The 14,544-nt window shown below is 41.8% G+C and overlaps 1 protein-coding gene across 1 annotated transcript in view; it reads left to right on the forward strand.

Moving 5' to 3' along the window:
- The window catches only part of PAK5 (p21 (RAC1) activated kinase 5), a 314,862-nt gene that overhangs the window by 267,580 nt on the left and 32,738 nt on the right, over positions 1-14,544 (forward strand). Inside the window, exon 4 of the mRNA XM_030872576.2 lies at positions 400-1,185. Coding sequence (XP_030728436.1) covers positions 400-1,185 — 786 coding nt within the window. The remainder of the gene's footprint in view (positions 1-399; positions 1,186-14,544) is intronic.

A 14,544-nucleotide genomic window follows, 5' to 3' on the forward strand; every position in this document is an offset into this window, starting at 1 on the left:
AAAATATACCTTTTATAACAAAAGAGTCATAGACTTAAAATTATAGTCATCGGTTTATTGTTGGATAGCTAGGGTTTATTATTAAGTGGAGGAACAATGAACTGGCAAATAAGACAATGATGTCCTATATATAGTCTTCTAAATGGTTTTTTGATGTTTGATCTCTCTATTGAGATAGGTAAGGAAGAATTTGCAGTTTGAGATTATTGTTTATATTTGATTTATTTCACCAGTCAAATCAACCAACAGACTTTTTTTTCTTTTATCTTTTTTAATGAAATGTTCCTGGGGCCTATTTTCCTCTGTGGTTTAAATTGGATGGATTCGGGGTGGGATTCTTCCATCAATTTGAAAGCATTAAATGTTTTCTTTAAACAGTGTTCCCTTTCTTATTCCCAGACAATCGTTAGAGGAAACAAACCCTGCAAGGAAACCTCCATCAATGGCCTTCTGGAGGATTTCGACAACATCTCTGTGACCCGCTCCAACTCCCTAAGGAAGGAAAGCCCGCCCACCCCAGACCAGGGAGCCTCCAGCCATGGTCAAGGCCATCGGGAAGAAAATGGATTCCTCACCTTCTCACAGTATTCCAGCGAATCTGATACCACTGCTGACTATGCGACGGAAAAGTACAAAGAAAAGAGTCTCTATGGAGATGATTTGGATCTGTTTTATAAAGGCAGCCACTCGGCCAAGCAAAATGGGCACGTAATGAAAATGCAACATGGGGAAGCCTACTACTCTGAGATGAAGCCTTTGCAATCCAACAGAGCCAGGTGTCCTGTTGATTATCACACACACTTGGACTCACTGAGCAAACCCAGTGAGTACAGTGACCTCAAGTGGGGGTACCAGCGAGCCTCAAGCAGCTCCCCTCTGGATTATCCATTCCAATTCACGCCTTCTAGAACTGCAGGGACCAGTGGGTGCTCCAAGGAGAGCCTGGCGTACAGCGAAAGTGAGTGGGGACCCAGCCTGGATGACTATGACAGGAGACCAAAGTCATCATACGTGAGTCAGACAAGCCCTCAGCCCGCCATGCGGCAGAGGTCACGGTCAGGCTCCGGGCTCCAGGAACCCATGATGCCCTTCGGAGCAAGTGCATTTAAATCCCACCCTCAAGGACACTCCTACAGCTCCTACACCTACCCTCGCTTGTCCGAGCCCACAATGTGCATTCCAAAGGTAACGTCCACCACCTCCTTCCTTCTGGTGTGTGGGGTCTCCACAAAGGTGTGCTCCCATGACCTTCTTATACAGATTCTAGAGTGCTGATTTGTCTATAACTGAGAATCTCTATCAAAATTCTACCTGATTTCCACTCACGAGCCCCAAGGGCAGAGAATTTAGGGCAAGGCACATTTATTCATTAAAATCAAAGCCTTTTAGGAGCTCCTACAAGGTTTCTGGTTAAAAGCCAAAAAAATTATGTATTTGAAAGATATTCTGATATACTAATGTTAAATATTACGTGCTCACATGGCACTAAGTCCTGTGTTAAGGAGTATACTGTTGTAGACCATTAGGTAGAATAACAGTGGTTCGTGCATTCCGGTAATGGTTATGTGGAACTGTGGACAGGCGGAAAAAGGTCAGGATAACGTGGTAAGTTTTTAATAAAGTTAATTGTGTTCAACTCAAGAGATGGTCCTGCATTTTGAGAGTATGTTCTTTCTACTAGTTTAGTATTCAAATGTCATTGTTTATTCGTATGAAACTTTGGGATAATAGATGGAATCTGGTTGCTGGGCCTTCTTTGGTGTGCTTTCTATTTTTTTTTTTTTTGTCTTATTGTAATTTCTCTCTTGATAATTTTTCTTTCTAATGTTAGCTGCAGCAAATTTGCTTTGAAACGTGGCTGGTCCGTGATATCCCAGGGTTTGGGAACGGCTGTTGGAGGAGTTACTGACTTTGCAAAAATGCCTTGGAAACTGTGCCAGGGGTTTATTTTCTCGGAGTAAATTAGAAATGTTTTTGCTGCCTCCCCTGTACAGCAAAGTGAAAATGGGACGTCTTGCAGTGGGCTCTAGATTTCAGAGGTCTCAGACCAGTTGAGGGAGACTTGACTTCTTGAAGCGTGATCGTGGACCTTTCACCGAATACTGTCCCTTCAACTGCTTGATGGGCTGCATAGCAAACCCTGGAAGGCAAGCCTGCCTGCATCATCTGTTTGATTGATTGTCAACACCCAGTATTTTTCCTTTGCTCATTATTTCTCATAAACCCAATCTAAGATGTTGAAGTCTTTTAGGGACATGCTGGGAGTGACTAAGCCATACTTAGTCATACTAAGCCATACTTTAGAAAAAGCAAAAAGTTATCACTTTAGTTCCCAATATATAAACTTAAAAATAAATCTTGAGGAAATAAAGACCTGAAATATGTACTGCCAGTTAAAATTTAAATATTGAGAATGTTTTCCATCTCACTGTGTTATTTATTTGAATCCCCATGATCAGGGTATCATGGCTGCCTTTTCTCCCTATGTTCTTGCTGGGGCAATGGTTGGAAATAAGTCTGTCTAACTAACCAAAAGACAAAGTTATAAGAAGCCATATGCATGTGTCATGATGCATGAGATCATTTATTCAATTTACTGTGCACATCACTCAACCAAAGGAACCTCTTAATAGTTCTAGAGTGAGCTAAGCAAATTAATACATTCTGTAGCTGAATCTAGTTATATTCTCTGGTTTTTGAATATCAGTGGTTACTTTAGGAATAAAGAATGTGATTTTTTTCAGCTTAACTGAGGTATAATTGACAAAATTATAAGATATTTAAAGTGTACAAGATGATGAACTGATATACATTGTGAAAGGATTTCCCTCGCTGAGTTAAGACATTCATCACCTCACATGTTTACCTTTTTTGTTTATGTGTGAGAACATTTAGGTTCTACTTGCTCAGCAGATTTCTACAATATAGTGTTATCAACTATAGTCACCATGTTATACATTCGATCCTCAGACCTTATAGCTGAAAGTTTGTAACCTTTAACCAACTTCTTCCTTTTCCCCATCTCCTAGACCCTGGCAACCACTTTTCTACTCTGTTTCTATGAGTTTGACTTCTTCCTTTGTTTTTTTAAGATTTCACATACAAATGATGCCATTTATAGTATTTGTCATTCTCTATCTAGCTTATTTCACTTAGCATGAAGCCCTTCAGCTTCTTCCATGTTATTGCAAATGACAGGATTTCATTCTCTTTTAAGGCTGAGTCATATTCCTTTGTGTATATATATATATATATTTTTTTTTTTTTCTTTGATTCACATTTTCTTATCCATTCATTCATTGATGGACACATAGGCTGTTTCCATACCATATCTATGCTAATAATGCTGCAATGGGCATGGGAGTACAGATATCTCTTTCAGATAATGATTTTGTTTCCTTTGGATATATACCCAGAATTGGGATTACCAGATCATGTAGTAATTCTATTTTTAACTTCTTGAGAAACTTCCTTACTGTTTTCCATTGTGGCTGTACCAGTGTACATTCCCATCAACAGTGTACAAGGGTTCTCTTTTCTCCACATCTTTGCCAGAATTTGTTATCTCTTACCTATTTAATAATAGCTATCCTAACAGGTGTGAGGTGGTATCTCACTGTGGTTTTGGTTTGCATTTTCCTGATGATTAGTGATGTTGAGTACCTTTTTATCTACCTGTTGGCCATTTGTATGTTTTCTTCAGAAAAATGTCTATTCAGGTCCTTTGCTCATTTTTAAATTAGATAATATGACATTTTTTTTTACTACTGAATTCCTCACTATTATTTCCCAGTATACTTTGGATATTAACTCCTTGTCAAATATGTGATTTGCAAGTATTTTCTCCTGTTCTGTAAGTTGCCTTTTCATTTTGTTGGTGGTTTTCTTTGCTGAGCAGAAGTTTTTTTAGTTTAATTTAATCCTATTTATTTTTGCTTTTTTTACCTTTGCTTTTAATGCCAAGTCTAAAAAACAGACCACTGCCAAGAGCAATGTCAAACAGCTTACTCCTATGTTTTCTTCTAGGAACTTTATGGTTTCAGGTCTTATATTCAAGTCTTTAATCCATTTGAGTTGATTTTTGTGTATGGTTTAAGATAGGGGTCCAGTTTCATTCTTTTACACATGGCTATTCAGTTTTCCCAGAACTATTTATTGAAGAGACTATCCTTTCCCCATTGTATATTCTTGTCTCCTCTGTCAAAAATTAATTGACCATATATGTGTGGTTTATTTCTGGGCTCTCTATTCTGTTCCACTGATCTAAGTGTGTTTTTGTGCCAAAACTATACTGTTTTGATTACTATAACTTTGTAATATAGTTTGCAATCAGGAAATGAGATGCCTCCAGTTTTGTTCTTTTTTTCTCAGGATTGCTTTGGCTATTCAGGGTCAATATGATTTTGTGTGTATGGCATATTTGAATGCTTATTGTTGGGAGCTGTTTTAGGTCATGGTCGTCGAGAAAATTGTGTCCAGAGGCTTTAACCTTTCAGTCATGGAGCTGTATTTGGCCCATTGACATGTTTAGTCACCCAATAGTCATTTTCAACCTCCGAAAAATCAAGATATTTCACTTAGAATTCTCAGCTTTTGGGTCTCAGATTTCTCTTATGAAAAACGGGACAACCTGTTATCCCTGGGCCCACATTTTCACATAGCATTGGAAATAGAATTGGCTAGAGGTAAAAGCTGCCCCATTACAAGGGACAGGCTCTGCCCAGCCCACTTCATTAATTTTTCCCATTAGCCTAATCCCTAGAGGCATTTGAGATTTAATATAACCACCAGCATCCCTTGCCTACTCATTTCACAGAAGGGGAAAGTGAGGTCCAGAAAGTCATATGTCACACTTAAGGTTTCACAGTTGGTTGGTTGCAAAAGAAGAACAAGAATCTAGGTCTGCAGTTTCTCCCAGTTCAGTATTTTTCCCATTATATTGGCATATGTAGTTTTAGGGGTTCAACTGCATTTGCCAATAAAACCCATGAGAGGTCCCAGTGGCCACCAAAACTTTAGGTTAAGTGGAGGAATAGGAAGAGGATGGGAGGAATGAGGGAGGGAGGGGATAGATTGCTTAATTCTTCACTGATTCCCTCTTCTTGCAGACTTCCAACTATAAGGCAAAGCAGATCTGCTTTATATTTGGCTATTTGGCTACTATTGTGGCTCAGAAAATATATATATATATAACAGTTCCTACCAAGTGTTTTTCAGTCCTTATAATCAGAACTCCAAAGGAGTAAGCTGCTGCTCCATGTTTCATAGGAGACCCGTGAGAAATTCCTGAGCAGGTCTTGTGGGAGAGTAGGAGGTAGGAGGCCTGTTAGTAATTAAAACATTTACTTGATTAAAAATATAACATCTCTCTAAAAAGACTTAGGTGCCTGTGTCCTTAGAACTAGACTCTTAAAAATCTACCAATCACATATGGATTTCCTGCTGAGAGAAGAAATAGCATTCATGACTCAGATAATTTGGCTTTGGCTCATGGAAAATTCTACAAACTGGTGGGTAATGTTCACATCTCCAATAATAAGAGAAAGCATGAAACTTGAGTAAGTTTCCAGATAGAGCAAAAATGAGGAGGGGTGTGTGTGTGTGTGTGTGTGTGTGTGTGTGTGTGTGTGTGACACCAGCTTTACATTTTGGCTTAAATTAAAAAAAAATTCACAAATGTTAAGCCACAGTAAAAAACTCCTCCAATGTTATCTACCTACCTTTCCCATTAGTGTGACAGGAATAAAGGATGCTATAAAATCTGTAGATATTGGCATCCATCTCTACTTTTAAATGTTTTTTTGCTGGGGCTGAGCAGATGAAACCTTGGGGGCAAGATAAAGCTCAAACCATATCCATATAGCACCATTCAGATCACAGAACTACCAAAACGGATATGGAGAGAGACTACTTCCACTCTCCTCTGCAGACAAGGCTGCCTTATAGGGAGGGAAACTGGCTGGAGACCCTGTTCCAGTGCATTTGCTTTTGCTCATGCCAATGCTTTCCAGGGATGAGGCGGCTGTTGGCTTGGGTGTCTGGTGCTGGCCCGGCACATCCATCCCTTGCTCTGGCTCCAGCTGCCAAGAAGCCCCCAGCGTCATCCCAGATCTGCCGGTTCACTAAACACTGGCTGGTTGCCAGACCCGTGTGTTGCCTTGTTGAACCTCACAGTCCTGTAAATTCTTGCCCCCTTTGAACAGATGAGGACACCGGAGCTTTGAGAGGCTCAGGAAACAGCCCAGTCAGTCTGCTCAGAGCAGAGCTGGGACCCAGCTTTCTGGGCTCAACCCCTTCAGCCGGACATTGGCTACATCCCCAATGGCACAGGAATAGCTTCTGCGGTGCCACGCCTTAACCTGGCTCCTTACAAGCCCCTTCTAACACCTGCAGCAATAAAGTCCCCTTGGTTTGTGTCATCCTGTTCCATTCTAGAGCTGGATTTCTCAACCTTGACACTATTGACATTTTGGGCCTGGTAATTGTTGTGGGGCATCCCGTGCACTGTAGGATATTTAACAGCATCCCTGACCTCTACTCACCAAATGCCAGTAGCACCCCTCCCTCACTTGTAACAAACAGAATATCTCTAGACACCGCCCAATGTCATATGGGGCAGGGGGAGCAGAAGCAACTCCAGCTGAGAAGCACTGTTCTCTAGCTGTCATTTCCCAAATGCTTTCTGGCAGTCAAGGCTATAGGTTCTGCAGATAAACTCCCTGGGTTTGATTCTTGATATTGCCACTTACAGTTGGGTGAATAAACTGCTTAACTGTGCCCTTACTTCTTTATGAAATGGGAATAAAGACTGCCCCTGCCTTATGATGTTGAGTGAGATTAAATAAGTTGATAATTACAGTAGCCTAATTATTAATATGCATCCTCTGTATACATCAGTCTGTGTGTATAGTGTGTAGATGGATGACAGCTGTGATGTGACTCTGGAGGTTACTGTGTGCCAGGCACTGTGCTAGGCATTTTACAAGCATGACCCAATTTTGTCCTCGCAACAACTCTGGAAGAATTCAAGATCATCTCCCTTTTACAGTGAAGAAGCTGAGACTCAAAGAGACTATATCTTTCCGGACGTCCCGAGGATATGAAGACAAACAGCTGAGCCAGGATCCAAAATTAGGTCCGTCTCACTCTAAAGCCTACCTATTCCAGAACATTCCCATTTCCACCAAGAAAACCAAGGAGCAGAGAGATGGATATGAGGCCTTGGGGCCCAGATGCACACACCGCAGGCAGCCCTCACCTTGCTGACAAAGAATGGGTATTGATTCACAGGTGGATTTGAGGTGCATGGGAATGCACTTTATTCTCTGTTGTTGGTAGGCTGGAATCCTCTAAGAAGCTCCTTAGCATCAGCAGACTGTGATTTGTGGGTAAAGCTGGGACCATGGGCTGCAAAGGAAGCATTAAGAGTAGCGATCCCTGAGTCTCTCCTATGCACTCACTGTACCTTGAGTGATGGTCTTATTTGATTTTATAAAAGACAGACCAGATTTTCTCACCTTCTCACAGAAGGCATTGAAGAGCACAAGTTCTAGAATCAGATCCCCAAAATTCCAGCACTTTCTATCTGTGTGATCTTGTCTGTGCCTCAGTTCATTCATCTGTAAATAGTGTGTCTCAATACCTACTTCGAACTTGTCCTGAGGATAAAAAAAAGGTTAATAAATGTAAAGGAGTTAGCACATGGCAAGCCCTCAGTGTCAGCCCTTAGTCTCAGGAATATTTCTGGTTGGAAAACATGTCACCATATCTGCTCTCGCCAGTCACAGGAGCATCCTGTCGGTATAATCTTTTACATATTTTCAAAATATGGGGACAGATTCTATCTGACTCTGCCCTCACGGCCGCTCATAATTACTACTGTCGTCTCTTTAGAGATATGGGTCACGGAAGGCCAGAGTAGCCGTGTGACTTCCTCAAGGTCATGCAGAGCCTTAGTGACTGAACTGGCCTGAGGACCCCAATCCTGCCACCCCAGTGGTTTCTCTACTCTCCAGAATGGAAATGACCTTCTCAGACTTCTTATGAAAGACAGCTGCTAAGAGAGAACAGAAATTTAGCAGCATTAAGGGAAGAGCCATCATCTCTATATATGCATAGTTGTGATGGTTCCTGCCAACCAATCCCTCTACCTTACCCTCTTCATCTCCACTGCACAGAGCAGCAAAGTGACCAAAGTTGGGCCCAGGTCATCCCAAATTGCTAGCATATTAAGGGGTTCTGAGTGAAGAGAGAGGATGCAAGAAAAACAGTGGCATGGTTCCCTAGACTTTCCTTCTGGAGTCACCAGTGGAATGATTTTTTAACCGCTCAGCTTCACTTTGTTTTCCCTAGAAGGAAAAAGCAATTGAACCAGTGTGCTCAGCCTTCCTGAATCAATAGTTTAATGTCTCACCATTCTTTGTGGTACTTGTCACACCCAGATTCAACCAAGGCTCCAGGAACAAAACTGTAGCTCCTAATCTACTAAGGATCCCAGCAGAACACTTTTCAGAGACACTTCAGGGCCTGATGGGCAGTGAAATGATGAGGCTGTTGAAATCTGATGGGCTGCGTCCAAAATCTGAGAGGGGGGTAGGGGTAGAGAGAAAAGTGCTTAATATAACAATGGATAGTATCGCCTATAGATTTTTCTTCCTTTACACATGGGCTCCTGCAAGATGTTCATTAAGGCTCATAAAACATCAAAGAGGTGATTCAGAGCAACATCTCTAACATCTGTCCCTTCTCATGGAGACTTGAGGCATCATTTTCCTATGAATGAGCTCCTCTTCCCATGAACTTTCTTGTGTTTCAAAGTAAATTGTATTTTGGTCATTATAAGTGGGTTTTCCCATTACCAAATTAAAAACGAAATGAATCTAACCTGGCATTGTCTGTCCCAGTGCTCTTAGAGGCCCTGACACATTTGAACCATATTCTACAGCAGTGAACTAATCCCTAAAGGTGCAGCCCCCTTCCCCCCACCATGTCCCTGCAGGCGGTGACAGATCACGGGTCAGAGTAATCTGCTCTTTTTTTTTTTATTGTGGTAAAATATACATAAATCATATTTATTTTAACCATTTATAAATATGCAGTTCAGTGGCATTAAATACAGTCACATTGTTGTGTAACCATCATCACTGTCAATAACCAAAACTTTTTCATCATCCTCAACAAAAACTCTGTAACCATCAAACAGTAACAACCCCATTTTCCCTCCCACCAGCCCTTAGTAACCTCTATTCTGTTTTGTGTCTCTATGAATTTGCCTATTCTAGGTACCTCATGTAAGTGGAATCTACAATATTTATCCTTCTATGTCTGGCTTATTTCACTAAACCTAGTGTTTTCAAGGTTCATCCATGTTATAGCATGCAACAAAATGCCATTCCTTTTTTGACTTAATGAATCCCACTGTGTGTATAGACCATATTTTGTTATTCATCGGTTGATTGACACTTGGGTTGTTTCCACCTTGTAGGTATTGTGAATCATGCTGCTGTGATCATTGGTGTACAAATATTTGCTCAAATCCCTGCTTTCAGTTCTTTTAGATGTGCAGTGTAGGTAGTAGCAGAGTTGTTGGATCATACGGTAGCTCTACGTTTAACCTTTGAGAAATTGCCAAACCGTTTTCTACAGTGTCGTCTTGTTTTTAAACAATTATCACAAATTTTAAACATATACAAAAGTATACAAAATACTGTGAGTGTTCCTTGTATACCCATGAACTCATCCAGCTTTAATGTTTACCAACTGATGGCTGTCATGTTTTATCTATACCCCCACCTGTTTCACTCCATTCCATATTACCTTTTTTTTTTTTAACATCTTTATTGGAGTGTAATTGCTTTACAATGGTGTGTTAGTTTCTGCTTTATAACAAAGGGAATCAGTTATACATATACATATGTTCCCATATCTCTTCCCTCTTGCGTTTCCCTCCCTCCCCCACTCCCTGTCCCACCTCTCTAGGTGGTCACAAAGCGGCATGGACATATATATACTACCAAACGTAAAATAGATAGCTAGTGGGAAGCGGCCGCATAGCACAGGGAGATCAGCTCGGTGCAGAGTAATCTGCTCTTGAACAGAGGATGCATCCTTAGTTTGGAGTAGCAATGGTGGGGGGTTAATTGGATATACTGATTCGGAGGTGGAGGAAGAGCCCGAAATACCCTGTCCCCTTGAGCCTGCTGATGGGAAATTGATTCATTTCTTCAAATAACTAGGGTTTGCCTCTTTGTAGGGGTCATGAGCCACTTGTCAGAGCTCTCCGTGTGCATTTGCCATCCGTTATGTAAGGCAGGGAAGTACACGACTCTTCAAACTTCGTGTCATAAGGTGTAAATTCCTACATGCCTAAATAGGAATCCAGCCTCACGGTGTGGGAGATTTTCCTGCAAAAATGCTAAATATGGTGAATGGCTTTCTGCTACATGCAGTTTGGAAACCCAGCAAGTGTCTAATCATCCAGAACTGAACCTCCTTCCCAAGTTCCTTGCACCAGCACCTTAAGGAGACACCTTGACCCCTGAGGTTCTACTGGGCCCTGCTCTTGACTGCTGCTGCCTGCTGAGATATGTGTGCCTCATTCACTGAAATTGAGTGCCAGCTCAAAGTGTGTGCTGTGTCTCTTTGTCATCCGGCCAATATAATAGGCTCTGAAACAGGGCCACTCCATTTTGTAGATGAACATAAGTAATTCGGAGGAAAATGAGCATGGTTTTGCCTCAAGCGGGGACAGTAGCTATTGTTTATTAAGATGCCATTGGAGGTGGAACAACTCCCTACCATCCTGTAATCGGAGCTCTTGTGTCAGCAGTCACTTCAGCGGAAGAAGTGGAGGCTGGAAAGTCATGGATGGAGACACAGGAGCCCATCCGCCACAGGCCAGGCAGGTGGGGACTGGCCGCCATCAGTGGCGTCCCTGCTGTGGGATTGCAGAGCATAACAGGAGGGATGCAGGTCACAGGGTTTAATGAATCCCCTTCCCCTACTTATCAATCTCTAAAATGTCCCTACAGAGAAAGCTAGGTACTGATTCTCTCCCGAATCCTTACAAGCAGACGTTTTTCTTTCCCCAAGCCAAGCCTGGTCCTGTTACCTTTCCCTCTGGGTCAACTAAGGACAATTTAAGATGTCCTTTTCTTGCTCAGAGCCTTATGATTCACTTTTATCCTGCATTTGATTTGTGGAGAGCAAGCAGCCTGCAGTCTGGCTTTTTTTCACTTTGGGGATGAGCAGTGTCTGCTTCATTGTGTTTTGAAAGGTGTATTGGAGCATCACACTCAGGCACTGGAACCAGCTGCCTTCCCATCCCCTATAACTGCAAGGAGTGGATAGAGAGACACCATCCTTCATGGAAACCTCTGCAGTCCCCATTCTGTGGACGCAGACTTACCACACGCCTGCCCGTGCACACACACACATCCAGCACAATCCAGCCGCAGCCTCCCTGTCACCAGCATGGAAGGCCACGGTGACAAATAGATGCTGCCGCAAGGTTTTTTTCCTTCTTTTCTTTCTCTCTCCCTCCCCCCACCAAGCCTTTTTTTCTAGCCTTGGCATAAAATGGTCAAATGATGTTCTACTGCAGAATTCAATTTCACAGTTCAGTTAGGTCCTTGATTACACTGCCAAATTCAGATTAATGTGCATTTAACTAACATGGATCAGGGGAATTCTGGCTGACAGCCAGCTTTAATCAGAGTAATTGATAGCTGTGTGGAGTTTTATGCCCTGTCCACCCCAGCACACCACTGGTGAAATTGATTGATTAAATGAATTCATTGCTATAATTATTTATAATTTTGATACATCACAAGCCTGTGACTGGTCCTATCCTTGGAGATGTGCTCATTGTGGAAGGGGAATCTGGCTGAGTTGTTAACTGAGGATTATTTATTCCCATATAATACTGCTTTTTTTTTTTTTTTGGTCCTTCTTATTTTTTTATTGGGTTTGAATAGAGACATGAAAAAGCCCATTTCTTTAGGATTTAATTTATATTGAATTCTAAAAGGCATTGGGAAACTAAAAAATGAATATATGTTATTAACCATTTTAGAGGAAGGAAACTAAGACTGTTTCTATGTCTTTTCAGTATTTTTAAAGATTCCTGTAGCGAGAATTCCTCCTGAGAATGTATCTGATTTCCAATGACAGTTAGTGGTCCTGTGACATCAACTAAGCAGTTTGGCAGTCTGGTGTTATCAGCCTGGGTAATAATTTACAAATAAATCTGTTCTACTCTTATTACATCTTGCCATATGGAGATCACCCTTAAAAGTATGCAGGCCATGGTCTCACTTGTATGAAACTATTGATACTTTTCCACAAAATCACAGGACTGTTCTCTTTAGAGGAGTGGGGGAAGGCTTTCTGGTGTCTCTTTATTGTTTTCTCGCCTGCCTTGTGGCTTTCCACCCCTGCTCCCTAGGCCCTTACAATAAGGTCTTAGAAGGTAAACTATATGCATAGATCTTTTGGAAATGGTTTGGGGCACGGATGGTGGGAGGCACATTGGACTCGCTTACTAAATATCTATACCTTTCCCTGGTCCAATTTCACCACATTGTGGTTTCACTAGATTATAAAATCCTACATCCCTCTTGAGATGCTACAGTCCTGCCCACGTGAACTCCAAATGTACTCCTTTTGTTCTAGAATATATTTGTAAATCAGGTTGTAGAAAAGGTAGCCCAGTTCAAGCTTCACTCTTCTGCAAGTCTCCCTTACAGACACAAACATGTATATATGTACAAAACAGTATGTATGGACAAATTCATCATTTTTGTTTCACCCATTTATAATTATAAGATATCATGGGAAAGATGATTTAGAGTAGAACAATTAAATAATTATAAGAGTTTAAGAGCCATGGAAAAGGGCCAGGAGTCCCTGTTATAGAAGAAAGCTTGGGCTTTCTTTCTTGAACAAACACACAGAAGAAAGTTTGGACATTGCAGCTGAACACAAAATTCTGCTCTGGCCAAAGTAAAAATGAAAGCAGTGAATTATGTATATATGAGCAACTCATTTTGCTGTGATGATTATTCCTTTTTTTTGTGTATTTTGAGCTGATTTCTATAAGCCAAGCCAAGCCCACACACACACACACACTTAATTTTTCTTTTCACCCCCCTCCCCCAGGCATTATCATCCATCATTTTCTGGCCCAGTTCTTGCATTTGGCCTCAGGCTGCTCAGACATCTGGGGCCCCAGTGAAACACCCTAATCAGGCTTTAGCTCCGTAGCAGTCACTCTACACTGTGCCCACCTCTGTCCTGACCCTGTCTACCTTTTCATCATTGAAAGATAGCTCTGAGAAGATATCATGGACCCATGTTCTAAAGTGACACTGTCTGGATTTGAACCCCAGCTCGACTTCTGAGGAGCTTTGAGACCTTTGAATGACTACTTAAACCCACGGTGCCTCAGTTTCCTTTTCTGTAAAATGGAACAATTACAGGACTTTATCTCACTGTGTAACTTGGGATTTAAATGTAGCCATGTACATGAAATGCTTGGAACAGTCCCTGGCACGTGGGAAGCACTCAGCAAATGTCAAGTATCATTATTAACATCAGTGTGAGTTACTCCTGTGAGGCAAGCTTCTAACAGAGCAGTTGGTTAATGGAAGGGGCCCCGACTTTGCTCCCAGTAAAACACCCCTACTTTTTATCAGAGAGAATGTCCACCCTTGATTATGTAGGCCAGGGAGGTGACAACTAGTGGAAGAAATGCCAAGGCAGGCAAGAAAGCAGGCCTGTGGTGCCAGTGTGTCCAGCAGCTGGGATATGGATACCCTCCCACTGGAGGTGAAGGCCTGACCAGAGCCGAAGAATCGGGTTGTGTAATCTTCTTGGAGGTTTGGGGCAGTTGGCCTTGGATTGCTTGGGAACAGTTTCACCTCCCAGAGCCTCAGCTTTATCAATACAGTGGGATTAACTGCCTTCTGCTTGACTCTTAGAGTGAAAAATCATGAGGCCAGCCACCAACGTGTGGGCCAGCGATAGTCACCATCATGGAACCCTTGGGTCATCAAAACCCAACTGAGAGCCATGGTTCTGCAAGATGGTGGCCAGAACAAAGTCACCTATGAATTTCTCCTTCCCAAAGCCAGCTGTTTGTCCACCATCATCTCTTTGAGGGGATAGAGTCTGGAAGGAGGACCATGCATTCTCTCACTGGAGCCAAAAGTCCATTGTCCTTTGACTGGTATCCCTTGAGTCTGGTTCCAAAAACTGTCTCCTGTGATAGTGTTTGCTCCTCACCCATTGCTTTTTTAAGAGTCTGCACCTCTTCCCAGCAGCCATGAAAGACAATGGCACCGTTTTATCTCCAAGACCTAGTTTCAAAGACGTTTAGCTAGCACTGAACATCTCTGCATTCTGTCTGACTGGAAATTGTCCCATTTGTGCAGACAAGCGTCCTTTGCTTTCTTTTTCTTTTTTTTTTTAAAATTAATTATATTTTAATTTAATTTTTATTTTATTTTATATTGGAGTATGGTTGATTTGCAAGACAAAGGAGGC

The sequence above is a fragment of the Globicephala melas genome, chromosome 15 (assembly GCF_963455315.2).
Source record: "Globicephala melas chromosome 15, mGloMel1.2, whole genome shotgun sequence".
NCBI lineage: Eukaryota > Metazoa > Chordata > Mammalia > Artiodactyla > Delphinidae > Globicephala > Globicephala melas.